Raw genomic sequence first — 27,925 nt, forward strand, 5'->3', positions numbered from 1 at the left:
CCAGAGACCGGGTGGAATGAGACGCCAATAAAGTGCTCTTACCACTGCAGAACAGATGTGCAGATCAGCCATGCTGGGGCAGAGTAGTTAGCGGAGTTCAAACTCGGCATCCCAGTCTGGCCTGGCAAACAGGTGTTGAGGGACAGAAGTGCACTCTGTGGGCTGTGTTTTCTCCTCCGGGCTCCATCTCCCATCCCCCCACTCCATCTAGAAGACTTGGTCTGGTCTCCCCACTTCTCCCCACTCCCCACTGCTTGGCCACCCCAAGCAGAGGAAGCTATAGTTCTCCATGCAGTGGAGCCCTGGTGACCTTCCTCAGACTGAGCACTAGTCACCTGAACATATTCCTCTTGCCACAGCTTCTCCACCCTTTTCTGTTTGCACCCCATCCTCATCCCCAGCCCTGGGTGTTCTCCCCTCTAAGCACCCTTCTCCACCAGTCTGTTCCTGGCCTATTTTCTGAATCCAGTTGCTCCCAGTACAGTCTGTGGATGAGCAGCAGAAATACCTGGAAGCTCGTCAGGAGAGCAGATTCCTGGGCAGCTGCTGAATCCCAGTCTTTTGGGGGGCGGGGTCGGTAGGAATCTGTGTTTTGATGAGCTCTGCAGGTGATTCTTACGCATACTAAGTTTAGAATCTCTGTTAGAATTTAAAGTAGAGTAAATGTAACTGTTGAAGGTGTGTGCACCGCACTGTATAGGAGCCATCAAAGGTTAGAGTTCTAGGAATGGAGTATAAGAAATAAAGTAAGGACAAATAAAGTGGAGTCAGGGGCATCCTCCATCCAGCAGTGCTTGTCCTCAGCCCCACTTGGCGCTCCGAGTCGGTGGGGAGCTACAGGAAGAGGGAGACATGGGGTATGCCCACGCAGGAGGTCCCAGGCCTTGGGAAGATGCCACTAATCCCGGTTGTGTGTAGGAGACGTGGTACGGGAAGGGGGATCTGCTCACTGCTCCCTAGAGCTGTCTCCTCAAGTATTCAGGAGTCTCAGGAACCAGCCGAGGGAGCCAACGTTGCATAAATGGAGGGCTCATAGTCAGGGAACCCTTTCCAAGAGGGGAGTGGAACGTGGCACCCAAGTTGTACCGGAGAGACTACCCGGGGTGGAAATGGGTATCTTTCAGGGTTCGACGAGAACCTGGATGTACAGGGAGAGCTGATTCTCCAGGATGCCTTCCAAGTGTGGGACCCAAAGTCGCTGATCCGGAAGGGGCGGGAACGGCACTTGTTCCTCTTCGAGATCTCTTTGGTTTTTAGCAAGGAGATCAAAGACTCTTCAGGACACACGAAATATGTTTACAAGAACAAGCTACTGGTAGGTGGGGCAGCTGGGGTAAGACAAGTCTCCCTGTTGTCATACAGCCCTTGGGCACAAAGGGCTCTGGAACACTCTGCTCATCTCTCCCCTGGCACCACACCCAAACCATCCTGGACAAATGAAAATGCCTCCTATGTGGAAAGCTGCCCCCCTCGACTCCCACTTCTGCATCTTAGAGTTCACCGGTCTTCTTGCTGTCTGCTTTTAGCGCCTCCCTCTTCACCCTCCCTGCCTGCCGCCTGCTAATCTGGCGGGCGCCTGTAGGCCCTTTCATCCCCGGTAGATGAATGAAGCATCCAGTCTGTTGAAGTGTGATTGACAGAAGCCCCTCCCTCGGTCCTCTCTTTGTTGCCTTTCCCTTTCCCACCCCAGCCCTAAGTTCCCCACTACCCTCCCCTCCCCGCCTCTCACAGGCATTTCCTGTCTACAGACCTCAGAGCTGGGTGTGACTGAGCACGTAGAAGGTGATCCCTGCAAATTCGCCTTGTGGTCTGGGCGCACCCCCTCCTCAGACAATAAAACAGTGCTGAAAGTAAGTGCTGCTCTCTGCTGGGCACTGGGCCAGGGTTGTGGGAAGCAGGTGGAGGGCAGAGGGCTGCAGCATGCCCTTCCTGAAAGCTGGGGCCTGGAGACTCCGCGGGGCGGGCAGTATCCCCTGGGTATTAAAAAGCAAGTTCTATCATGGAAGTAGGCTTGAAATCTCAAAGTCCAGTTGTCTCCTAAGTCCCTCCCCTCCTGTGCACCTAGAGGGAGGGAGGCAGGGAGTGGCCTGCTGGCTGTCTCAGCAGGGCCCACTTAAATATATTCTGTCCCTATGTCCCCTTCAAGGACAAGGACAACTGACCTTTTGACAAAAGATACCTTGATTTCCTCCACATTCATCCAATACTTTTTCTTGCACACCTTCTACGTAGAAGGTATTCTGCTCAGTGCTGCTTCTAACTAAGGAGAGATGGATCTTGTCCTCCAGAAACGTACATCCTAGAGCTCTAGTAAATTACACTAGCATGGCACCTATGTTGGTGAAAGGGCCTTTCACCAGATGACAACCTTAAGGAGTCATTCCAGCTCTCCAGAGCACATGCAACCTGGGAATTGAGGCTTGCGGTAATGTGCGTCTAACTGAGAAGGGATCCTGCGGATGGGGCTCCCTCCAGTCATTTGCTTATCAGGGTGGCTGCCACCAAGGAAGAGATGGTCCGACCCTGACAAACGCTTCACACTTGTTCCCTCTGAATTACCAGACTAGCTGCTACCTGCCATGAGACAGAATTACCTGAAAAAAAATTCCACAAAGACAAACAGGATAGTCATGAAATGGTAGAAGTGCCTTCAGTGAAAGTGTTTACCAGGCTAAAAACCCAGCACTGACTTTCAGTCAACACAAACCTACGTATGTAGCCATGCAAGGAGTTAAACATGCTCATGGATCTGTACCCTTGGTAAATAGCCATGGCCTTCAGATACCCCTTGCTACCCCTTCCAGTGCTCCCCAGACCTCCCCAGCATCTAGCAATTGATGTGTTCATCCCTGGCCCAGCAGGGAACCTCCACATATGCTGCAGCCCCAGGGCAGATGGCAGTATTTTTTCGAAGACTTTTTTTATTTATTTGAGAGAGAGAGCACACAAGTGTGGGGGAGGGGCAGCAGAGGGAGAGAGAGTAGCAGACTCCCCACTGAGCAGGGAGCCTGACTCGGTGTCGATCCCAGGACCCTGAGATCATGCCCTGAGCTGAAGGCAGACGCTCAACTGACTGAGCCACCCAGGCGTCCCAGGGCAGATGTCAGTATTGGTCAGTGCCACACAGAGTATTAAATACTTTGAAAATCACTCCTGTACAAGTCTACATTGAGTGTTGATGTCTTAGCCCCATTCTAGGAGTTGAAGAAGTGTGTCCCACGGATTGAAGAGTCATACATGTAAAATGAGAAATGAGCTCCTCAAAAATTTGGTGTCCTTGAAAATAATGGGTTAAGCCTGCAGGAGGAGGATTGAGAGCTGCTTTTGGCAGGGCAAAGGGAGATGGGGTGTTTACTCTTTCTCTTTGTGGCATTCTCAGGCCTCCAACATAGAAACCAAGCAGGAGTGGATCAAGAACATTCGAGAGGTGATTCAAGAAAGGATCATTCACCTGAAAGGAGCTTTAAAGGAGCCAATTCAGCTCCCCAAAACACCAGCCAAACAGAGGAACAATAGTAAGAGGTAACCAGCGTCTCTGCCCCACCAAGCACTGCCTCACATGCTCCGGGAGCGGGAGTGGGGTCGCCCTCTGCTCCCACGGGGCGGTGCGCTCTTCAGTTGGCACCCCTGTGAAGTCCTATCTAAGATGAGGAATCTCCCCTCTGAGCATCTCACCAGTTACTGTCAGTTACATGCAGCAGGGCTGCCGTGAGCACCTCTTATTTCAGATACTGCTGGGTGCTCTGAGAAGACAAGGGGAAGTGGACAATGAGCCCCTGCCCTCGAGAACCATCTAACAATTGTATCTCACACGTGGAACAATTAGACTAGAAGAACCAGTGCCACCAGAGGGGACAGTAAATGCTATAAAAATTCATCAAGAGGGGACTTTAGATGAGCCGGAGAGAGAGTGCCCAGGGAAGACTTTGGGAGGGAGGGAGGCCACGAGTGGACTGATTAGACAGTAAAGGAGTTTTGTATATGGTAAGGGCAGGGGGATGGTGTGGTGGGGTTATCACTGCAGCTCTTCTGTAACCCCTGAATCCTCACCTTCAATTATCTGAGATAAGCAAGGTGATAGGGCAGAAGGGGCTGATTTTTTGTATCTTCACGTCTCTGGGCCCTTCAAATCCCAGTTGCCCTACACTGGTGGAAGACTTCCTAAGTGTCTGTTTCTCAAGTCTCCATGTGACAGTCACCTACAATGACTCTTAGAGAGCACTTCAAAAGAAAGCATATAAAAACATCATGTTAACCCTAGGGAAAAAAAAAAAAGCAGAGTTCTGGTGGCGATGGTCATTGATGGTAACAGGCTTCCTCCCCTCATCATGAATGGAATAAATCCCAAAGATCTAGTTGACCTTCTGGTGCCAACCAGGATACATGGACCTGAGGACCTGCAGAGTAGCAGCATTAGTACAAAGGGAGGTGACAGCCAAAAGAAGAGTGTGACTAAGGTAGGGAGAGACACCTCCACGGGGCAGAAGCCCCAAGACCTGCATGGCCAGGATGAGGTCACCTCTCGGTGCTGGAATGACAAATTATGGCTGTATTGGAGGAGGGGTTATTTTTATTTCAGGTACCCATGTCCAGAGTCCAGGGAAGGGGCAGACTTAGTTTAGCACTAGGGACCCGCCGTGCTGCAGAAAGACCCTACTTTAATAAAGAAGGTAGAGTGGGAATATTCTAGGAGCTCAATGTCCAAGAGCATGCAGGAAAGGATGGATATTCGGGTGAGGCTGGCTCAAGTGTCTCTGTGAAAGAGCCCCTCTTTCCTTCAGTAGTGGAGTCTGAACATCTGTAGAACATGAGATGGACCTGTCTTGGAAATGCCCCCACCATTCCTCTGTCATTGTCCTGAAATAAGAGTGTGAAAACCCTGGGCAGACTCTGCAGAGAGCGGTCGGGCTATCTGTCATTTCATTCACTCGGCTCCCAGGAGGTGGGGACAGAGTTGACGGAGGAGTGAATTGGCTTGGAGAGCACCAACCCCCACTCCTGGATTGGCTCCCCACATCTCCCAGAACTGGCTTCATCTGCCGTGGACCAGAAGGGCCCACAATGGGCCAGAAGGGTGGGAAGCACAAAGTACAGCCAACTCTCAACTATAGGCAAATGGTGGGGAGCAGCGGCCCAGATCCCTAAAGCAGCAGATGATCTAAGAGTCCTTTATTCTTGGTTTTTTGAAACACATCACATAATTCCATTTTACAGCAGATCCTCCTTCCTACAGACATGTGGCTTTTATTATTGAAATAAGTTGGCATTTCCCATCCCCGCAAGTGGTGATGAGAAAGCAGTTGACCTAGAAGCATTCTAGGCAGGAAAAGACCCTTTGTAAGACTGGGAGATACTGTGTATATGCCTGTGTATCATATGCATGCTCATGTGCACACGCGTGTCCACGTGCACCAGACTGTAATCGTTTAGACTCTGAGGCGACTTTGTATTTGAGGCATTTTGCCCACGTGGTGTCATCCTCAGGCAGCAAGTCCCTAATGCCATTACCTCTCCATAAGCAGCATCAGGGGTGGGACTTTCATAAGCCTCCATGGGAAGAGCTGGCACTTTTTGTGCTCATTTATCCAAGTCCTGTTCCACATCTCCTTCAGTTTTCATGACACTGACCATTCAGCCTTCTCCAGTTCCCAGGCACTTAGTCCCACTTGGCCCTGGCTATGGGTTCAGTGCAGGATTGAGGCCTAATTCTTATGCTGGAGAATTGAAGGGATATGTGAGTGGGACAGCTCTATGGTCCAGCAACCCAGGAAGGGCTGCAGATGTCAGGAGCACAGCTGACTCAGAAAGCTGCTGTGCAAGCTGGGGTCTTTGAGATGCTGCCTTGGCCTTCTGTGTTGATAAGAAGTCATCAGAGACAGGCACGAGATCCACAAGACCCACCAAAATGAACGAAATGACCTCTTCCTCCATACCCAGGAGTTGAGCATCCAACATCGGCAACTTCCCAAAGATAATCTCTCTGGAAGAAATATCTCACATTATTTTCTTGAACAGAAGAAAGACAAGTCAAGAAAAAAATCTTATCAGTTCTGTTTTCTTTATAGGCCAGCTATAAACTAACCCCCATCCTCCCTCAGCATGCAGAAAGACTATTTGAATACCTTGAACTCTAGGATTGTCAGCGATCACCCAGTCAGCTGGATAGAAGCCTAGGTTCTAAGTAGGATGGACCTCTTCCAACTGCCTATTATAGACCCATTTCCAGTAAAAATAAATAAATAAATCATCACCTCCTCTGTACCATGGGCCAGAGGAGTTATTGCTTAGTTATCAGCGTAGGGATTGTGTGCTTTTTAAGTGCGAGAGGTGACATCTTTGAAAATCACATGGGGCTGCTCCCTTTAGTGGGATAATTTTAGACAAATCCCTGCTAGAAAGTGCTGAGGCTCTGCTCTGCCAGCCCAGCTGGAAATCCTTGTGTGCTCTAAACCCACAGTGGTTCCCCCCACCCCCACCCCTGTTTTTTTTTTCTCTTCTTCCTGCAGGGATGGAGTGGAGGATGTTGACAGCCAGGGGGATGGGAGCAGCCAGCCAGACACCATCTCCATCGCCTCCAGGACCTCTCAGAATACAGTGGACAGTGACAAGGTAGGACAGTGTCCCAGCCTTCCTTCCCCTAAGACTTCTTGTTGGCTTACCCACCCCTGGAGAATTACCCCCAGAGGAGTTTCTCCCACTATGGAGCCCAACCTCAGGAGGCAGTTGTCTCTTTGTGCCAGCCAAAGTGTTAAGAGCAGGGCTGGAGAAGGTATGTCACCGTGTGGAGATGTTGTCTGAGGGGATAGAAGACCAGGTGATCAGCCAGATCTCTCCTGTCATGGGAGTTTAGCAGATGTGACAAGGGTGTGGCAGAGGTGAAGGGTGAGAGGGTCTGGGTCTCCTGTCCTCCGGAGACGCCCTGCCTGGGCTGCTTGGGTGGCTCTGCCTCCTGGGAGGCTGAACTTAAGGGGCTGAGGCTGGGATAGTTTCCTGAGACCTTAGTGGCTGTGACTGGCTCATATTTATAATGATTGAAGAGGCTCAACTAAAGTTAAACCAATGCCAGTGATTTGGCAAATGGCCAGAGATGCTGGTTGGTAGGGGCCTCCTCTCTGAAGGGTCTCCGGCAGAAAGGATGCTTTCCTCTGGCCAGAGTGTCGGGTCTCAGTTCCTGAGGGGCAGAGGACCAAGAAGTGGTGTGGGAAACAGTTTGGAGGGATATAGTAGTCTTTGTGAGAAAGCCTGGTCACTTGGTCTCTTATATTTTGGAGCAAGTAAGCAAAAGGTAGGAGCTCTGAAGGAGAGTACAAGAAAGGGGCCTGTAGCAAAGACCCAGTGTATTTGTTCAAGCCAGGGGAAGAATTCAGCTGTCTAAATTTGCAGCAGGGACGGGAAGATTTTTGTTTCCAACCCTTCTCTCATTTGCTTACCTCAGGGCCAGTGAATATGAGATGATCTTTTGCTGCATGTTAGTGATTTTGTGAATGAGGAGATGGATTTCCAAAGATGATTTGGCCCTTGTCTATCAAGACCTGGTGTGTTGGTCTGGTCCTTCAGCCTCAGGCAACAGACTGTGTCCTTGCTTCATTTTTGTTTTCTATGTTATGGGGTTTTTTGAAAATGATCTGCATTCATTAGGATTTTTCCTGATTTTTTTTTTCTTACTGGGGTAAAAAAAAAAAAAAAGACTGTGCCCCAGACCTTCCAAGATCACGGTGCTAAGTCACGCTCTAGACTAGTATTCAAGAACATTCAAGGTAATTCTGTCTGACATCCTGCCTTCAAGTTTCTAAGCCATTTTTGACTATCAGAGTGGATGGAAAATTGGTTTTTTCCACTTGTAAAAACATACAAAGAAAACTATTCCTGTACTTTCCTTTCTCCTCTGATCTGTTGTTTAGAAATGTAACCTAGAATATCCTATGAATGAGTGTTTCTTTTTAAACAGTCAGTGGGTGGGAAGCAAAATGCTTCTCTCAGAGAGAGCCTCTTAGTTTCATGGTCCAGGGGATCCTTCCCTTCCCGCTGCTACTGCATCTTTCCACAGCCCTGACTTAGACACAGAGCCCTGTGCCAGAGCCATTTGTCTTGTCTTCGGCTCCAGCCATTCCTTGTCTTCTGGCAAGGTAAGTGAGCCAAATTAGAACACTTCTGATGGCAGGCATGTCACGATTTGTGAAGAATCCTGGTCATTTACATATTATTCTACAAATAAGGAAACTGAGGCCCAGATTGAGTGATTCACCCAGGACAATTCTAGTAGTTCATGGAAAAGCAGGAACTAGAACCCAGATCATTCTGCTTCACTGTCATTTTTTTCTCTCACTCCAAAGGTCAAGGAGTTGTACTCCCAATGCTAAGATGAACTCAGCTAGTCAGTCTTTCTGCACATTCCACAAAACATTAGTCACATATTCTTGAAAAAGCACCCACCATGTACCAAGCTCTGTGCTGGATACTGTAGAGAGATGTGGGCTATTTGTTGAATGTGAATCCTTATTTGTGTAATTCTCGTTCGATGTATGTCTCTCTAGCCAGGCTGTTAAGCCTTGACAAGGGCAGGGTTGTCTGTCTGCTTCACTGCTGCCCCTGGCCCACAGCACACACGATGCTCAGGAAAGACTTGTAGGACGGATGAACAGAGGGAACACAGTCCTTGATCTCAGGAAACTCCAGCATCAGGAGGCAGCTAAAACAGCTGGTCTGAAAGCAGCCAGATATACCAACATTGTATTTTTAAATATGCTCCAGAAGCCTAGACGTTTCCTTACGTCCAAGCAGAAAGCTTTAGTCAGCTGGAGAGCCTGGCTTGTTGGGAACAGGAACCCCCATCTCCCTTCTCAGGCCCTAGGAAACATGAGCAGTGGGTCTGGAGATGAGGCGAAATTCTGTGTTCTATACAGGGAACCTGAAAAATCACCTAGAAATAGTCACACCTTCAGAATAAAAGAGAGGGCCTGTCTGTGACCACGCACTATAGTTTAAAATGCTCTTACTCTCTGATGTAGAACAGTGATAACAGGACAGCCGTGTGCCCCTTACCTACACTCTCCTTCATCAGGCCAACCAGAAAGTGGTATCTTTGAGTTCGGAGATGTTACCAACACGGTTCAAGTTTCCCCTAACTGTACCAGCAGACCGGGAGACTGGTCTCTGCTGCTTTCCAAGCGGTCAGGTGGGCAGACGCTGAAGAAGAGCAAGGTAACAAAAATGGACTGCTGCGGGTAAACTGAACCATATTCAAGGGGAGGGAACAGGGCAGAGTCCCTTCTCAGGGACCAGGGTCATTTTAACAACAGTTTTCTAGAAGAGACCCCAGTCTTCGTCTTCTAATCCAGAGGAATTAGAACAGTGGCACTGCTGTGCTGGTAGATGAGGAAAATGTAACCATTAAAGAGCCACGGCAGACCCACGTGAGGAGTGCGGGGCCCTAGGGCACCTCTCCAAACACCTTGTGTGTATTTTGTGTGCTGTGGTGGGGTGGAAGGAGTGTGGACACAGCCAGGTTCAAATCCCAGCTCTGGTGGTTACCTTCTGTGTCCTGTTGTGTGAGTTACTGTGCCTTAATTTCCCTATCTGTAAGACAAACACATCTACTCGGCACCTGTTAGACATTCAGTAAGGGTTAATTTCCCACTGTTATTCGAGGGAAAATGAAAGTTTAGACACTCTAAATAATATTCCACGAACTGTGAGGATCTGCTTCTTGAGTGGAGTTCTGCCCTCTTCCTTCATTAGCTAACTGTCAGAAGGTTCTTGTCGAGACTCCACCAAAAGGGAGGTAGCTTCAACTTACCTGTCTATGAACAGAGCAGCTTTACTCCTCTTTCCATTTGCTAGCCTGAGGATCTAAGGCTTAGGAATTTGTTGTCAGCATTGGCTCATGGGTTATTTGGATTATTATCCATTACTGTCAGGTATTCATTTTAATCCTTAAGTTGTACCATCTTGGGCCAGTGGCAACCCCTGGACTTAGGTATTTGAAGATGGTTTTCTCATCTTCTCTCCTAATCTTCTCTCTAGAATTCCTCAGTTTTTCTGGCTGTTCCTTGTATTAATGTATTTTCATACCCTCCCATATCCTGGCTGCCTTCCTCTGGATTTCCTTCAGTGTAGAATGAGCTAAATAAAGTGGGGCATCCAGATTGGTACCTAATACTGCAGATGTGACCTAACTAATACAAATTCAGCTTCTTGTTCTAGGGCTACTACGCGTAGTTTCCTCCCTATGATGGTACGTGTGTCTAGTAGTATATCCAGTGTTGGCTCATCAAATCTCCATGGCTGTTTTCATGGGTTGCTCTGGTTACAGCTGATTTAGTGACCTGAGTGTTGGGAGACTTTGTATCTATGAGATTTTCTCCTGTTTAGTTCCATCCCAGTATTCTAGCATATTTTGAATATAAGTTATTTCGTCCAGTATGTCAGCCACATCTCCCAGCATTATCAGATAAACATACCTTCTGGGGCTTCATCCAAATTCTTGCTAAAAAGACAAAATTGAGGGCAGCCCCTTTTCTCTATAACAGAGGATCTGGGGTTGCTCGCTTGCATTGTAAATCCTCCCATGATGAGCCATCAGTCTAATATTCTTTGTTCTTCAGTCAATGCCAACAAAACCAACACGGGTGCTCCAGGAAATAACAATAATCACTTTCTCCCAATTGCTTTGGTTTAATCCTCAGTGGTTCTGCATAGTTAAGTTCTACCTTGTACCTGTCCCATGCAGAAGTGTTATTTCTGTGAAGGCAAATGGGTGTGCTTGCTTTGTTCAGCTGCGCTCTGAGCCCTTCTTTTCTTGTCCAAAAATATGCTCCTGCTTCTCTGGGCACTGTCGAGAGTGTTTTGCCTATATGTGTATTAGGAAGTGATGGGACTTGGTAATCACACTTCAAAGAAATACAGAGTTACAGAATTCTGGTGAAGTGAGCCTGAGTAATGAGGCGGCAGTGAAGAAGTATCTTGTTTAACATGATGGATGTCTGCCGAATAATTTCCAGCTAATGGTACAGAAGCGGCCACCTGCACAGGGCTGGTCCCTGTGCATCTATTTACCATTTAGAGTAGCCGTGCTGCGGACGCTCAATAATTGCTCATTGAATTGAACATTACGAACCCATCCTAGCAGAGATACTCTCCATCAAAACATCACCATGAATTTCTAGACATGTCCAGGCTGGAGACAGGGAAGTCGAAGTGAAATTGAGTTGCAGATGCTATTCTCTGTAAAAATTCTAAGGGCAGAAAACACTGCTGGAACATCCCAGAGCTGACTGTGATTTAAACGAAGAATTTCAGTAACAAGCTAGTGTGAGCTAAGATACAAGGTGGGCTGATAATGGCAATGTGCTGAAGGGAGACGGAAGTGTGTGAAGAAGCCTGGAGATTTCAGGATCTAACATAATAGTTTTTAAACCGTACTGTCAAATCAGTTTAGTGGGTCATGGCCAAAATTTTGTTTCACTGATTGGTAGGGAGGCTCAGCTTAGAGACAGTGAGGGCCCAGCTAAAGGGAAAGTCAAAGGATGCCTACAGACGATACCTATACTAAGCGGTGGGGCAGCCTGGCTGCAGGAGCCTTCTGAGAATAGACTTCCCCAGAGCCTTTTCTGGTTTATCAGAATTCGGTAATCCTGACACCTGCACCTTGAGAGTGCTTAGCAAGCCACTAGGTGTAAGAGCTGTAGTCAGAGAAAGTTCAATTCTTGAAGGTGCTTTGGTGAGAGCCCAGCCCCTGGCATTGGTGCATTGGCGAGGGCCCAGCCCCTGCTGTCATGTGATGATTCTGCATGAAAGAGTGTTTAGAGCAGAGGAGACATGTGATGGGTCCCAGCCTGGGTTACTGCCAGGCACTCCCATGCAAGAAAATGGGCAACATGCTTTCTAGAGTTTAAAGGGCCCACAGATAACTGGGTTTTGCCACTGAAGAGATAACCAGACATCTGGAAATGTGGAAACTCAGCAGTGTCAGGATTAATAAACATCCTATCAATTCTCACAGGGTAATATTCTTTTCTTGACAAATTCTTAAAAACCATCAAGATGGTCCACCCAAGGTTGAGCCTCCAAGAATGTGATTGTGACAGCTTCTTAGATTTAGCTGTGGTGCCGGAGCAGGTGAGGCACCTGCTGGAGATCTGGCCCATTAAATGCACTCTACTAAAAGCGAAAGGAAATGTGATGGGGAGATACCTCAGCACTTCTGCTACTCTGCCTTTTGTCTCCGTGGGACCTAAGGGCCCTAAAATATTTCTTTATAGGGAGAGATTCATGTTGCATCCTATCTAGTAGCAAAACACTTTCTAACCCCTGAATAAATGAGAAGAGAACATAATTGTACTTCCAGTTATCAGGGCTTGGAGAGGATGTATCAGAAACTTAAACTTGACTTTATCAGCTAAGTGGTCCTGAGACTCAGTCACACCCACCTCGACAGCACAGTGGGTCAGAATTGCATATGAATCCTAGGTAGAGACATCCTGATTCTTCTCAAGGACTCGTGAGTCACTCCAAAGTAGGGAAAACACCATCTCCACTTTCAAATTCTAAGTGCAAATCATGTTTTTCCCCCCAGTGTTCTGAATAACCCCAGCCCAGGACTAGGTTTGAAAATAGCTTTTTTCCTAGTACAGTTCCTCGGGGGGGGGGGNCCTTGCGGCGGGGGGGGGTTGGAGGGCGGGGACAGACAGCGGTGGGCAAGGCCCAGCAGGGGATTTCCTGCTTCCCCAGAAACGCTGCTCCGTCCTCTCCTGAGCAGGTTCAACATAAGTACAAAAACATGCTGGCTTTTCAGAACAAACTGATAAAGTGCGAGGAGTTGAGGTTGCAGGGTTTCCTCTAAATGAAAAGTTCATCAAATAAATGACTGGCTTCCAGCTGTTGCAAATGACCAACAGGTGTGAAGTACACTTTGCTGGAAAACTCAACCTAGGTTCACGTGGCAAAATCATAATGTCATTATTTTACCTAATATTTTGATTGATACTCCATAGCTTAAAAACCTCCCATGAGCGACCTGCTTTTTAAAGTTGCCAATCATGTGGAAAAGCAAGTAAGTTTCATAAGCAACAGCAGCCCATGAGTAGCTCGCTGTGCACGCGCAGATTGCAGGGAGGCCCAGAAGTGCTCTCAGGATGCTCAGAGCACAGCAGCCTCGAGGCATCTCTTCAGTTCTAGAGGCAGCAGGGCCCAGGGATGGGTCACAGAAATAGGGAAACTGCAAAAGGTGATTTACCAGTAGATTAGATCTGTGTGTGGTAGCTGCAGGGGTGGCCACAAGCCAGATCTGAGTAGGGATGAGTTTGGACCTTGGAGACATGGAAGCTCAGGGAAGAAAGGAACTTTAGAGATCATCTCTCCCTCTGCCTTCATGGACATGTGTAAAAGAAACAAAGTGACTTGCTCAGAGTCACAAAGCTGGTTAGTTAATGGCAGACCTAGGACTGAATCCCAATTTAATCTCCTGCCTGTTAAATTGGATTAAAAACATAGTACTTTTGTAGTAACCATGATCGTTTAACTTTTAGAACCTTGTAAGCAAAACCAAACACTGTTGTTACCCCCTTCTCTGGAAGCCTCTGCACCCCCTGCCCTGGCCCATGCCAATCTGTGATGACCCAAGTAAATTACACAGTGGTTCCATAGCCCGGTCGAGCACCTCCAGGGGCTGGCGTGTGGCAGAGCAGGGAAAGATAACTTCCCAAGTATGAATGCCTATCACAGAATCTTTGATACCAAAAACTTGTGACTCATAGACTGGCCTTGGTGGGATTGGGATTCTGCCCTAGACAGTGTCTTCAGGCCTCTCAAGGCAACTTCTTGGTTGGGCTCTGAGAGCTTTTCAGTGAGCACTGAGTTGTGACAACGCTGATCCCTGCTTCCAAGCTGCCTGGGAGCAGTGAGTCCTGCCGCAGCCCCACATAAATACTAACTCTATTTTTAAAAATCTCGGTGGAAGGAGAAAGCAAATTTGAGAGCAAGCCAAGATGTTAAAGTGGAATAGCTGGTGACAGTCCAAGGCAAACAAGACCCAAGTGAGTATGCCTCCTGCCGGACACATCCTGCTTGGGAGGAGGGGCACGAGTGGGGAGATGGCACAGGTTGGGGGGCCAAGGGCAAAGACAGAAGTGACGGCTCTCAGAGCAAGGATTTTACTGGAGTATTCTGCACAGACCTCTTGACATACCACTTAACCTTTTTTTTTCTTCTGTGTCAGCTAATAGGTTCTTTCAGTGCAGAACAAAATGACTACAAATGCCTTATTAAAGCTAATGGTCGGGGTGCCTGTGTGGCTCAGTCGGTTAAGTGTCTGCCCTGGCTCAGGTCGTGATCTCAGGGTACTGGGATCCAGCCCAGCGTTGGGCTCCCTGCTCAAGTGAGGAGCCTGCTTCTCTGTCTCTCTCTGCCCCTCCCCCCATTCATGTGCTCTCTGTCTTGCTCTGCTCTCTCTCTCAAACAAATAAATACAATCTTTAAAAAAATAAATAAAGCTGTAGTAGGGGAAACAGGCTATGAGAAATATTGTTCTTAGCAAGTAGAACTCGCGGGCGACTAGAAGTGACACCTGGAGTATGGTGTCTGGTGGTAAGCCAACCTGGTGGGTATGAAAATTAACTCTTTCAGAAATTTCAGGCAGAAATGTTGCTGGAAATTAATTTTTGGAGCCAGAGCGGTGAGACTAGAATGGATGGAACAGGCGAAGGGTGCTTTGAAATGGGGGTTGTGCTGCATCCGGAGCTACCAATACCGTGAAAATATGACAGAGGTTCTCTGGGGCCACCGCATGGCATTCTTGGGAAAAGCCTGTTGGGTAGCAAGTGGGTAAATATTACCCTGTCTCCTGATCTTGAGCGTAGATTGGAAACGCTTGCTTGGGGTTTACCTGCCTGGCAGCTTAGTGTTGCTTCCTCACGGCTGATGGCTACTGCCCACCTGGTCTGCCACGACCCGTGTGATGTAGTAGACAGAAAACGGGCACGTGTGGGTCTCAGGATTTGTGGCATTGGAGTGAGGTGATGTGATCCTTACTGCCAGAAAACAGGGCCTTGTTAAGAGAAGCCCGTGTGAACATCCTCCCTAGGAGTCCTCTATAAGAAGCCACAGTGGGGACGGGACTTTGGCTCCGGGCCTGTCCCCGGGGCAGTAAGTAGGAAATGCCTTCTGAGGGGGCAGCATCCTGCTTCTGCCCTGATCGCTCTTCCTGTTGAGAGAAAACTGCTAGAAGAAGATGCAGAACTATGCACAGGAGACCCGTGGGAGGTATCCTTTCCGTCGTTTCAGGCAGACCCCCCTACCAGACCATCTATCCATTCTTCCCCACCACGTGCCGCGCAGACGTGGCCCTGGCCGTGCTGTGTGTCAGAGCTGGTGGGCAGTGTGCAGCCTCCCCAGATGTAAGGGCTGCAAGCTGGGTCTTCCCAGTTCAGAGTGTTCGTCTCCTGTCCTTTTTTTAATGCTCTACTTGGCTCTGTTTGGAATTGGTAGTTGGAGAGAGATGTATACACTGACTCCAAGCTCGGGAGAGCTGTTCCTCTAATCTGCGTGGCCTCTGCTGATGCTGGCCATGGAATGCTTAGTGAGTGTTCCCTGAACACTGGCAATGGCAAGGGCTTGTATCCTCTCTGAACTTTATGATGTACTGAAAGGGGAAAAAAGCCTCTAGCTTTTACTGTCTGCCTCCTGTCTCCTGCTAGCTCCTCCTTCAGCTGCAGGAATGGGGTTTAAAAAATTTCGTTTGCTATTTGCTGTCACGGGCTTCCATACACGTGGAAGACATGACTTAGTGAACACCAGAGGAGATGAAAAAGGCATTGTCTTTTCTTTTCCTCGGGATTTTGATGGATGCCACCTTTTTATCTCACAAATCCATCAGCGTTTATTGAACTCACCTATGTAGCAGGCATTGTTTTAGACATATGGGATATGGCATTGACCAAAACAAAACCCCTTGCTTTCCTGCCTTGACCTCTTCCCTGCTGATGTGAGCCTAAATATGTTCAATGTTAAGGCGTTTGGAATTCACTGGAACTGACTTTTGTTTTAACCTCTACTTCCATACGTGTCTCTGTGACTGTTACCATTGCAGCTTTTATCTAAAAAGAACTCGGCCTTTCTTTTAAAAAGATCATTTGGGAACACTTGAAGGTAGTCCTGCAGTTTTTAATTCCCTGATTCATAACCATTTCAAATTAGAATGCCAGATTTCTCTTTCTCTCTCTCTCTCTCTCTCTCTCTCTCTCTCTCTCTCTCTCTCTCTCTCACACACACACACACACACACACACACACACACACGATCTTTTGGCTCTGGTGGCAATCAGCACACTCCTGATTAGAGAAGGTTTACGTTCATGGCATGGACAGACATTCTAGACAAAAAGAAAAGAGCAAGAAGTATTCAGTGTAACCCCTAAATACTTTTAAATTTCATCTATCTCATAAAACAGGAATATCAGAAGGAAGTTGTTCTTGAAAGAAAAAGAAAGAAAAGAAAAAAAGAAAGAAAGAAAGAATTATTCTAATTTAAAAAAAAAAAGGATGTGAAGGGATGAGGAGTGGGGGGGGGGAATGGTTGTTCAAGGAGGTGCTTCGAACTACAGAATCTGAATTCTATAATGCAGAGTCCAGCCCTTCCCACCCCCCACTGCATGCACAACCCCCCAAAACAAGAGCAGTCACAATTTTTATGCCTTTTCCTCATAGGATATTAAGAACCTTTGTTGCATTCATGAAAATATTTTTGAAAAATCCCCAAAAAGAAAGATTTCTAGGATATGTTCTCCTTTAAACTCAAGACAGTGTTTCTAACAGGGGAACATGAAGTCCAGACCACTAGGTTGGTTGTGTTATTTAAAGAGCAAACTAGTTGGCACAGCCTTGAACCCATGACCAAGTAAAAAAGATCTGTGAGCAGAGAAAAATGAAATTAGAGGTAAAATAGAAAATTATTTCAAATATATTTGAAAATTATTTCAAATGATTTCATTCTTTTATTCAGTGGAATTTTATTGAGTGTCCACCAATGACAAAATACCTTGGAGATTCAGAATGTATAAGAACAACCTCTGTCCTTGCACACCCCAAGTGTCTTACATGTGATGCCAAACACAGTGGCTGCGGATGCGTTTCATGTATTTATGAAAGGGGACAGTTGTACTTAGCACTTCCTTTATGCTGGCTGCTTTGCTAAGAACCCGAGAAGTTACAAAGAGAAAGTGTCAGCTGAGAGACATGCTGACCACACTGTCTGCTAAGCTTTGTAACAGAAGCATACCCACTTTGTGCAACAAATTCAGCCTGGCAAATTGGATGGCTTCTATACCAAAAGTGAGATTTGAGCTTGGCCTTAAAGTTCATCTTCCTTTCTATTTCTCCTCCTTTGTTTCAGTTTTGATCCCAAAATAGTTCTAATCATGGACAGTATGTAAAGGAGAAGTCCTACTGATACATCTGTGTCAAAAGAATTATTTTGTTTTGATGTAGATTTGACTTTTTTTTAAAAAAAATGTGCTATTGACTCTGATGGGAACTGTTCAAAAAACTCATTAGAATCTTTACCAAAATCGTCTTGTGCTTCCTCATAATAATGTAATTAAGCCTGTTTTTCCTTAAGCATATGCATTCAAGATTCTTAAAATGAAACGAACTTTCAAAGTAGTAATAGATGCATGTGTTTCAAAATGTAGATATTCTTCCTGAAAGATTCTTTAAAAACATGACGGCTCATATTTACTTACTCTTCTTAAAAATGTTTAAACAAGTAGCAGCATACAGTAAGTACTGTTTTACACTTTTTCCATGTAACCAATTTGGGTAATCATACAGTAGGTCAGTAGGTCATGTAGTGCTGCTTCCTTCTTTGTAGTGGCTGTGTGGCATTCCATTACCATAATTTATTTAACTTGTTCTCTATTGATGGGTAAATGGGATGTTTCCAATCTCTTGCCATTACAAGCAAGGCTGTAATTAATAGCTTTGTACGGATATAGTTTCTCACACTTGTGAATCATGAGTATAGTAACAGGGTAACTTCCTAAAAGTACAACTATCCCTTTTAAATTTTGATACACATTGTCACATTACCCTGTGTGGATGTTGTCTCGGTCTGTACTCCCTGTGAGAGTGTGTAAGAGTGCCAGTTTCCCCCCAGTCTTGCAAGCTAGTGTAGCATCGATATTTTTGCCTTTTCCAATCTGATATCAGATACTCTCAAAATAATCCTTACTCATGATTGCTCTGGTATGTTTTGTTTAACTGTTTAACTGATAACTTTGTTTTTATTGAAATATACTTAAATATTTAAACAGTATTTCATCTATACTGTTACCCAAATGCAACTTGTGGGGTTGTCTGATTAATGTTAATTATACTTTTGTTTCTATGGATAGAGTACATCCCCAATTATAAATATCTGGTATACATTAAACTTTTTAGGTTTTTTAAAAAGTAAAATATGTACATTGAAAATGCATACAAACTCCTAAACAAGTGAATGGACAATTATAAAGTGAATATACAGGAAACAACCATGTAAGTCATAGATGCAGGACATTGCCAGCTTTCCAGAATCCCCCTGTGTGCCCCTCCCTGATCACAACCCTGTTCTTCTCCCCTAGAGGTAATCATTCTCTAAACATTCATAATAATACTGTCCTTACTTTCCTTTATATTTTTACCTCCTTTTTATGTGTCCCCAAGCAATGTAGTTTCAGTGTGGCTGTTCTTAAATTTTATATGACTGGAATTATACTCTGTGTGTGTGTGTGTGTGTGTGTGTGTGTGTGTGTGTGTGTGTCTTCTCTTGCTCAACACTTATTTGTTGTGGAATTCATCCATGCTGATGCGTATAGGTCATTAATTTTCACTGTTGTATAGTATTCTGTTGTATGACTATACCACAATTTATCCATTCTCTACATGGGATGTTTGGGGCTGTTGGAGCAATACTGCTGTGAATATTTTTTTATATGTATCCTTGTGTGCACGTGCTTGAGTTTCTGTAGGGTGTAAAGCAAGGAGTGAAATTTCTAGGTGAACAAAAAAAGAATTGCTAAGTAATGGGGTATGTCCGTATCTATACCTTCTACTTTACTAGTTGGTGTAAACTATTTTTCAAAATGCTGGTACCAAACTTCCGCTCGTACCAGTATGTGTGAGATTTTCAGTTGCTGTGCAGCCTCACCTATACTTGATATTGTCAGACTTCAAAATTCTTGCAGGTCTAGTGGGGATGTGGTAGTATCTGCTAATGGTTTTAATTTGCATTTCCCTAATCACTAAAGAGGTTGAACACTTTGTCATGTCCTTATTGGGCCTTTGGATTTTCTTTTATGATGCCCCATTCAAGCCTTTTGCCCATGTATCTAGTGAGTTGTCTAGGGGTTTCTTGTATGCATTTTTAGGAGTTCTTCATATTCTAGATACTAATATTCTAGTTATTAGTCCTTTACTGGTTATACATGTTCTAAATATCTGTTCTCACTCTGTGGCGCATCTTTTCACTCTCTTTATTTTGTATTGATAAACGTGAAATTTGGCATTTTGAAATCAACATATTTGTAAATTAGAGGTTCATACGATGTCGCATATGAGACATTTCCTACATTTAGTATTTTAAAATATAATTCACCATTTCTCCTCAGAATAGTATAGCAACATGGGAACTTTATATATAATGCAGGTTTCTGTCGCTCCCTAAATTTTCCTCCTCTGTTGTAATGAAAGAATAAGAACTACTTGACTTTTTGAAATATATTTGTTATTGTCACACATTATATAACAGGTTATACAGCCAAAGCAATGCAGTGTGTTAGGAAAAAAGGTGATAAATATATTGGATTTGGAACTCAGCTGTCCAACAAATAGATCCAAGATATAGGGAGGAAATCTTCACATAGCAAAACTAAACATCTGTGCTCACAGGAAAGTCTCTCAAATCTTGATTTTATATGTAATTCTTACCTTCATGGCCATCTAGTTACTTAGCCCATAGAAAAATTAGAAAGGGCGACAGTTACTTCTGTCTAGACCCACGAATAGCCACAAAGGCTGAGCTACTGTCAGCAAGAGGAAGCAGAAAAGCTCTGAGAACAAAAGCTGATGGATGAATTAAAGCTCTAACAGTTTGGTTCTATTTAGTAAGGGTACCAAGAAGGCATCATGACTGGGCATGTCTGAGGACTCCCTTAATAATTAATACTCATGTTGGTATTTATAACTGCTAACAGAAGTGGAAATTATGTTCAATGTATTCTGCTTAAGACGGCAGAGAGTCGGGGTGCCTGGGTGGCACAGCGGTTAAGTGTCTGCCTTAGGCTCAGGGCGTGATCCCAGTGTTATGGGATCGAGCCCCACATCAGGCTCCTCCGTTATGAGCCTGCTTCTTCCTCTCCCACTCCCCCTGCTTGTGTTCCCTCTCTCGCTGGCTGTCTGTCGAATAAATAAATAAAATCTTTAAAAAAAAAAAAAAAGAAGGCAGAGAGTCAAGGATATTTATAAAAATGGTTAAATTGGGGAGATAAAATGTTGGTGTTTACCTTTAGTAAATTTGATTATCCCGACAGCACATTTCCCAAGGGGTTCTTGAGAACTGAGGTGATGTTCACTGTGGTTTACCTTAGTGGAATGATTTGTAAAGATGAAACTCAACTTTTCTCAGTCCTCGTGATTGACTCCAATAAGACTGATGACTACCCTCCTTTGGCATTTACTGAGCATCTGTAGAATCCGATCTAGTGCAAGCCACTGTCTTCTCACACATGGCCTATGAACAAAACATCTTAACTGGTCCCCGGACATTCACTCTTACCTCCCTCCACTCTCTTCTCTGTTCTGCAGCCAGCATGATCTTTTTAAAATGCAAGCTGTCCATGTCACTTTGCGGCTTCCAGCCCTTCACTAGCGTCCCTTGTTCTTAGGATAAATATCAAAATCTTCAACATGATCGATGCGACTGCATGATCTGGGCCTCAGCCCACTTCTCTGGCCTCATGGGGGCCATTTTTCCTCCTGTGTCCCGCCTTGCAGCCTGCCTGGGCTTCCTTGAATGTGCCAGGGTTCTTCCCAGCCCAGGGCATGCGTATAGGGGCCTGTGTTTTCTCTGCCTGGAAGCTTCTTTCTCCTTCCATGCCTAAGTCCACCCCTTTTACAAACCTCTCTTCTCTCTGATTTTAGTCTGTCCTGACCCATTGCCTAAGTCCCTTCCCCAAGTCACATCTGTCACGACGCCCTGTACCGTTATTTCCTGTCCTCATGACCATAAGCATTTGTGTGGTTATATGATTGGCTCCTCCACCACGCTGAGGACAGAAGGATAGTCTGTTTTATATCCCCACTCCTCCACTGAATCTAGCAAAGTACTGACTCATGGAAGGTGCTCGGTAAATATTTGTGAAAGGAATAACTGAAGAACAAATAAACATACGATAACATGTTTGGCATTGTGGATAAGAGAGAGATCTAGAAATTGGGACCAGGTGTAATTAAGAAAATCAGAATCCTAGTTCAGAAGGATCAGAGGAGTTTCAGCGTTAGACTCTACCGAGTGGGTAGAGTTTATCCAGGCAGCACTGGGAGGGGGGGCGGAGGAAGGTCATTCTACATGGATGAAATGGGAAGAGCCAGTAAGGGAGAAAGGGAAACATCGGAAGAGTTTGGGGCATGCAGAGTAGATATGCCTGGTTGAATTCTGGGTTGTGAGGTGAGCTGTGAAAAATAAGACCGGAAGTATTGCTTGGGTCAGATTAGAGCAGACGCTGCACACCATTCAAAGGAATTTAGATTTTACTGTTTAGCATCCAAGAAAAAACGGAGGGTTTTTTGTTTTTTGTTTTGGCATGATGGTTACTTTTATCCTCACCTAGATGTACCACAGTCATCTTACTCTCTGATCTTTTCACTAGACTCAGAAAGAGTTTAATGTTAACCCATCCGCAACCCCCTGAATCTCATCCTTTGTACCTACTCGAGTATCTCACTCCAACACCTCCTCTCCCGCATGTTGTCAGCCAGCTCCCGTCCCTCTGCCATCCAACCATGTTGTTACCTCATGCTCCGGGGAGAGCTGCACTTGAACTTCTCCTGATTCTTCTTTCTCTACATCCTCCCCATCTCCAACCATAGTTGTTGCTTCAGTTCTGATGTCCATGACAAAAATGTCAAGATTATAGCTCTGAAGTGACTGTACTCCTCATGGCGGTTTTCGTATGAGTTTATTCACTCACCCCCCCCATGTGCCAGGCCCTGTGCCAGGATGGAGATGTGTGTGAAGCAAAACAGGCCAGTCCCCATCTGTATGAAGGCTAAGTTCTACTGAGGAACCAGAAAACCGACAAGCAAATTCAAGACCAAATGGCCACATAATGAGCAGGGTTAGTGCTGAGCACAGTCATTACAACTGGTTGCCTCTGTGTTTCCATTTGGATGTCTGACTTTTCCTCAGTCTCAGTCTCAAAAAATGATTTCCTTCTTCTCTCAAACTGGTAACCTGGTTGACTTCCCTGTTTGGGGCAGGCTTCCCTGATAGCCAGTCTATTGCCGAGTCCTGAGAACGAGTCCCTCAAAATCTGTCACACCACTCTGTCAGGCCTTGGTTACCCTTTGCTGAAATTCTTTCAGTAACCTCCTAAGTGGCCTCCCTGCTTTCTGGGATTTTGCTCCTGCATCTTATCTTATCTCCTGACACCAGATTCATGCTCCTAAAGCTTTTCGTTCATGTCTCACTTGCCAGTTAAAAGCCGTCAATAGCACATTCACTAAGGATAAAGGACAGGCCCATGTCCAGAATGTTTGTATAGTTTTCCCTCTGACACATGATCCTTTAGAGACCTTTATCTGTTCTACATACTATAATGCACCTACTTTCGGTTGAATCAGATGAAACTACTGTTTCTGTTATCTAAAAAATGGATGAATATTGGCATTTATATGTTTCAACCTAATTGCACTTATCAAATAAATGGTTGCCTATATGTCTTTCTCCCATGTTACATGTGAGTTCCTTAAGAATCATATCTTGGTCTTCATGATGCTCATACCTCTCCTGTCTACTGTCTTTCTGCAGCATCTCCTGTCTACTACAGCATCTAGCATGTAGTAAATAATGGCAATTGAATGTCCCTGGTCACATCATGCTTGGCTCCTGCTTACGTCCTTCTCCAGTGATGCTTACTGACTTGTATAATCACATCTGGCCCGCCCTTCACTGCCAGCCGGACTCATGCCACCTTTGTGCAGATGCTCACTACTTCCCCCCACACACACACACACACCTCTTAGCCACCAGCATTGCCCGTGCCCTGCCCGCACACACACAAACAAGCAAGTCAAATACCATTCTTTTAACATTCAGGGCATATGTTATGTGTTTTACTTGGTATTTGCCACATTGTTGAGCATAACATCACACTCTTAACAACGAGTTGAGAAATCTGTTTCTAGCCCTGTCCCTCACGCTGGGACCCAGCCCCTGTTTCCAACTGTCTGTGGCATTACTGCACTTGGATGACTCACCTTGCTGTCCTTAGCAGGCCTGAAACTGGACTCTTCACCTGCCATCTCCCAGATAATCTTTTCTTAACCCCCATCCATAGCTTTGCCTCTCAGCCATCTTGGCTTTCCTTCATTCTTGATCCTTTTCCTTAAATCATGTTGCAGTGGATCACCACAACGATGGCATATTCTTCATCCTGGCTCTGGGTTTTCATGGACTATGTAAAGTCTGTCCCTGGGAGCTTCAAGAGGAGAAGCATGGCTCCCAAACCACAGTAGCATTCTCTAGGACCTACAGGCTCCTGGTACACAGGCCCCTTCCCCCAGTCCTGCCCCTCTTCTGGCTCCCTTGCTGTCGGCAAAGCTTTCCTCTAATACATGTTTTCTGGTAGATTATCTGTGTGATTATCTTCACTAAGTAGAATGATCTTTTATTTTTTTTTTGATCTTTTAAATAATAATTGCCTTTCCTACCAACCTATCACAGACATCACTGTGTCTCCAAAATTATTTCTCTGTACTGATAGATACGTTTCTGACCTCAGGAAGAGTGTTGTTGAAAAAAGTTTTCTTTGTTATTAGAATGATTTCTGGAGTCCCTTCCCTCAGCACCCCGTGAGATAGCATTTTCTTCCGGTTCGCTGGTGTTCCCTGTGAGTTGACTTTTACCTCAGCAGCTGAGTCCCGAGATCCGGGAAGACAAGGCTCACACGTGATGGCTTCTGTCATGTGCAGTGCACTGACATAGACATGCTCAGATATTCACAGACATTCATAGACATGCTCAGAAAAGACTTGTTTGAATAGTATGTTTTATGTGTATAACTTCCGTTTTTGTATATTTATGGGTTGTGTGTCTCTGAATGTGTCTCCCATACACTCTCTAAGAAATAGTCATCTACGTGGTTTGGGAGGCAGGGATCTCTTGGACATACCCCTGGTCATCGGGCCATGAGGCCCATGACATTTTAAGCTATTATTAAGTCATGGGCTCCAAAAGCTCCTGGCTGTTGCTGGCCACGTGACCTTCCTACAGTGTACAATTCCTTTCCTCCCATCTGCTTGGGAGCCTTCCTTTTCCTTCTGAATAGGAAAGACTAGTTTTTCTGTTTTAAACATAAAAAAGCAATGTGTATGTGTCTATGTTTGGGTATTTGTGCTTATGTATGCAGATGTACATATATATGTATATACATATATGTGTGCATGTATGTATTTATGAAGGAAATACACCAAAATGTAAATAGTGGTTATTTCTGGATGGTGGCTTTTTCCAAATTCTCTATGACAAGACAATTACTTTTATTAACAAAGAAAACCCTAATCGATGTCATTTTTAAAGGACAGGGAGGAACACAATTATTAGATTGTTGCTGAGGTCAACCCTCAACATGAACCAAGGACAAGGCGACAAGCAGGTACCTCGTAGGAAACGGGGATTGACTTCTCAGTAGCTCAAGAGGAAGGAAAGTGACCAGAGAGTGAATTTGGGCTGACGTGTAGGATGGGCCAAGGTTGTGAGCTGAGGCACCAGAAACTGTGTTTGGTTGTGTAGATCAGGAGCCTGGGACAGTAAAAGGAAAGAGAAGGAAAATTCAGGGAGTGGCCAGTTGGGGGTGACAAGGAGATGAGGAGTTTGTCGGAGTTTTCCCCCAAATGCAGCTATTTAATGCAAGTATGGAAAAGGTGAGGAAAAGCTGAAAGTATCCAAGTCCAAGAGACTCCGTGGAGAGATACACAGAGCGAGAGACAGAAAGCCAACATGTTTCAAGTTTGGTTTTAAGCCCCTGTAATTCCAGAGCGGGAGGTTTCCAGAATGACTCAGCATGGGATGCTGGGACTCAGGTGAGGAGGACGCAGAGAGCCTCCATGAAGGAAATGGGTTGCTCTGCATGGGCAGCAAGGTTTCAAATAGGAGGTTCATCATTAGATCAAGACCCAGCTCTCTCCCGGCCCCTCACCTCCCTCTCTCCCTTCAGCTCCCACAGTCTAAGGGCAGAGGGAATATTTTCTGATAAGAATTCTTGGTAAAGAGGCAATTTATAACCTTTCTGAACTTGAAATGAAACCAAAAAATTACATGACACAAATACTTTCAAGGATGTTTCTCCCGCACTGCCTAGTTCTGTGGTTCTCTCAGAGGATTCCCTGAATAGAGGGAGAAACAGAAAGAGAAAAACAGGGAAATGGCCTCTTCCCTTCTGTAGCTGATACCTTTTTGCTGGGGTGCTCCTCCAGAAGTTGGGAGCGCCTGGCCTGTCACTTGGGAAGGAGTGCACTCTGCACCACCTGCCAGGCCTTCCTGCTAATCACTAAGCTGCTAGGCCACCTGGTCCTCCTCAGTAAGCTCCTGATAGAATTCTGGATGAGGAACCCTGGGGTCAGCATGAGCAACAAACAGGCACCTAGAAGCCAAAAGGAGACCCTTCAAACAGAGTAGAAAGCAAGAAAGAACACATAAGGAGGTCACCAGATCAGTCCTTTAAAAAGAACTAAACTAAAGATACACTTCACGGTGTTTATGTCTTTCCTGTGTGCACGATTCAATATTTTTACTACTCTGTATCTCCATTTTTAATTCCGATGGCTACATCAAGGAAAATTTCCATTCCAGGCTCTAGTCAGACATTTGGGGTGGAGAAAGCTCTTTTAAACCAGTTAATATGGTGTTTGCAGAGTTCCCCGTGTATCATGGAAACAAACAGAGCACATAAAGTCCCCATCAAGGATAATACCCTACACCTCCTGCCTCCCTATCTAATGGGAAAGGCACAGTCCTTCTCTTAGAAATCCCTGCTATAATTGGGCAGGCCAAGAAAAGCACAAAGGCTGCCTGCAAGGAAGCCATCCGGAGCGTAAGCAGCTGACAATAACAGCCACCTCTCTTGCTGAACTCCTCATAGGAGCCTGGCATTTTATGTATACTCTTGCATCCGGTCCTCAAAACAGTTCTTCAAGGTAAGTATCATTATCCTCATTTTGCAGATGAGGAAAATGTCACTCAGAGAGGTTCAATAACTTGCCCAAGGTCACACAACCAGAAAGTGGCAGAACCAAGATTTGAACCCAGGTCTTTCTGATGTCCACTATGCACATTGCCTTCCACTGGACAAGCTCACTAAAAAAAAAACAATTGGATAATTCAGGCCAAAACACACAAAGTAACCTTATGGCTCAAATGGTCTAAGTCCTATCATTAGCACTCCCCACCCCCATCATCTGAATGAAACACACCTGAATTTTTTTTTTTAAAGATTTTATTTATTTATTCGACAGAGATAGAGACAGCCAGCGAGAGAGGGAACACAAGCAGGGGGAGTGGGAGAGGAAGAAGCAGGCTCATAGCGGAGGAGCCTGATGTGGGGCTCGATCCCAGAACGCCGGGATCACGCCCTGAGCCGAAGGCAGACGCTTAACCGCTGTGCCACCCAGGCTCCCCACACCTGAATTAAAATACCAAGAGCATTCCATGCTCCATGGATCCTATGGGTCAGTCACTCACTGACCTCTGTGTCTAGCAGAGCAAGCCATGAATCAGGAGCATAAAGGAAGCTGTTTATTATGACTTAACCATGGAAGTAGTAATGTGGGCACCCTCCTGCCTCTCTGGTTTCCCACTCCATCAGAAACATCCAGGACATACAATTAACTGAAGATGCATTTAAAAAGATAATGGAGTATAGTTGCCTCAAATTCTTTATGGGTCTAGAAAGGTATAAATCTATAACCTATAAATATGTTCCCTATTCGTGGCTATTTTTATACCACTGGATGTCCAGTGCTTGTCTCTTGTGCACCCAGGGTCTATAGACATCTCTCTGTAGTTCAAAAAGCTTCTATTATGAGTTAGTCTAGTATTAGAATGGAGCCTACATTATATTATACAAAGTATTTATATAAAGAGGTGTGTACCTGAATAGTGGGAGGTGGGGGAAATCTCAACACAGCCCCCTCCCCACCTAAAATAAAAGAATACAGGGGAGGTCTGGTTAATAAAAGCCACTGTCCTATGAAGTGCATCTCACTGATTCTTGCCCCTCGTGGAAAATGCCAAAGACAAGTACTTTTGGACAGTGTGTGCTGGCAGATGTGAAAATGCAGTTGAAACACTGCAAAACTCGGGTTTTCCAGCGATGGAGTGATTGGGAAATAGACAAAGTGGCTGTGCGAAGGATTCCAAACCAGGCAACCCGCAGAATTATGAGGGAAGTATTTCTAAAAGCTAACATCAGGGCCTACCCTGGCCTACTGAATCAAAATGACAAAGGTATATGGTGATTGGATATGGAATATGTATGAATTCCAAGCTGGGGGTTATTTTCTAAATAATAGAAATCCGTCACATCTCAAAAAAAAAAAAAAAAGGAAATGGCCTTTTAACACACACACACATGCATGCGCACTTCCGCTTAAACTTTTCCCACTAATCCTTTCTTTAG

At 45.4% G+C, this 27,925-nt stretch overlaps 1 protein-coding gene across 19 annotated transcripts in view; it reads left to right on the forward strand.

Annotated features, from left to right (window-relative positions):
- Positions 1-27,925, forward strand: part of KALRN (kalirin RhoGEF kinase) — a 641,300-nt gene that overhangs the window by 427,648 nt on the left and 185,727 nt on the right. For all 19 annotated transcript variants that reach the window (XM_034659631.1, XM_034659642.1, XM_034659663.1 and 16 more), the window contains exons 30-33: positions 1,125-1,315; positions 1,749-1,850; positions 3,380-3,522; positions 6,507-6,609. In XM_034659631.1, the coding sequence (XP_034515522.1) occupies positions 1,125-1,315; positions 1,749-1,850; positions 3,380-3,522; positions 6,507-6,609 (539 nt within the window). The remainder of the gene's footprint in view (positions 1-1,124; positions 1,316-1,748; positions 1,851-3,379; positions 3,523-6,506; positions 6,610-27,925) is intronic.

This window comes from Ailuropoda melanoleuca, chromosome 1 (genome assembly GCF_002007445.2).
Source record: "Ailuropoda melanoleuca isolate Jingjing chromosome 1, ASM200744v2, whole genome shotgun sequence".
NCBI lineage: Eukaryota > Metazoa > Chordata > Mammalia > Carnivora > Ursidae > Ailuropoda > Ailuropoda melanoleuca.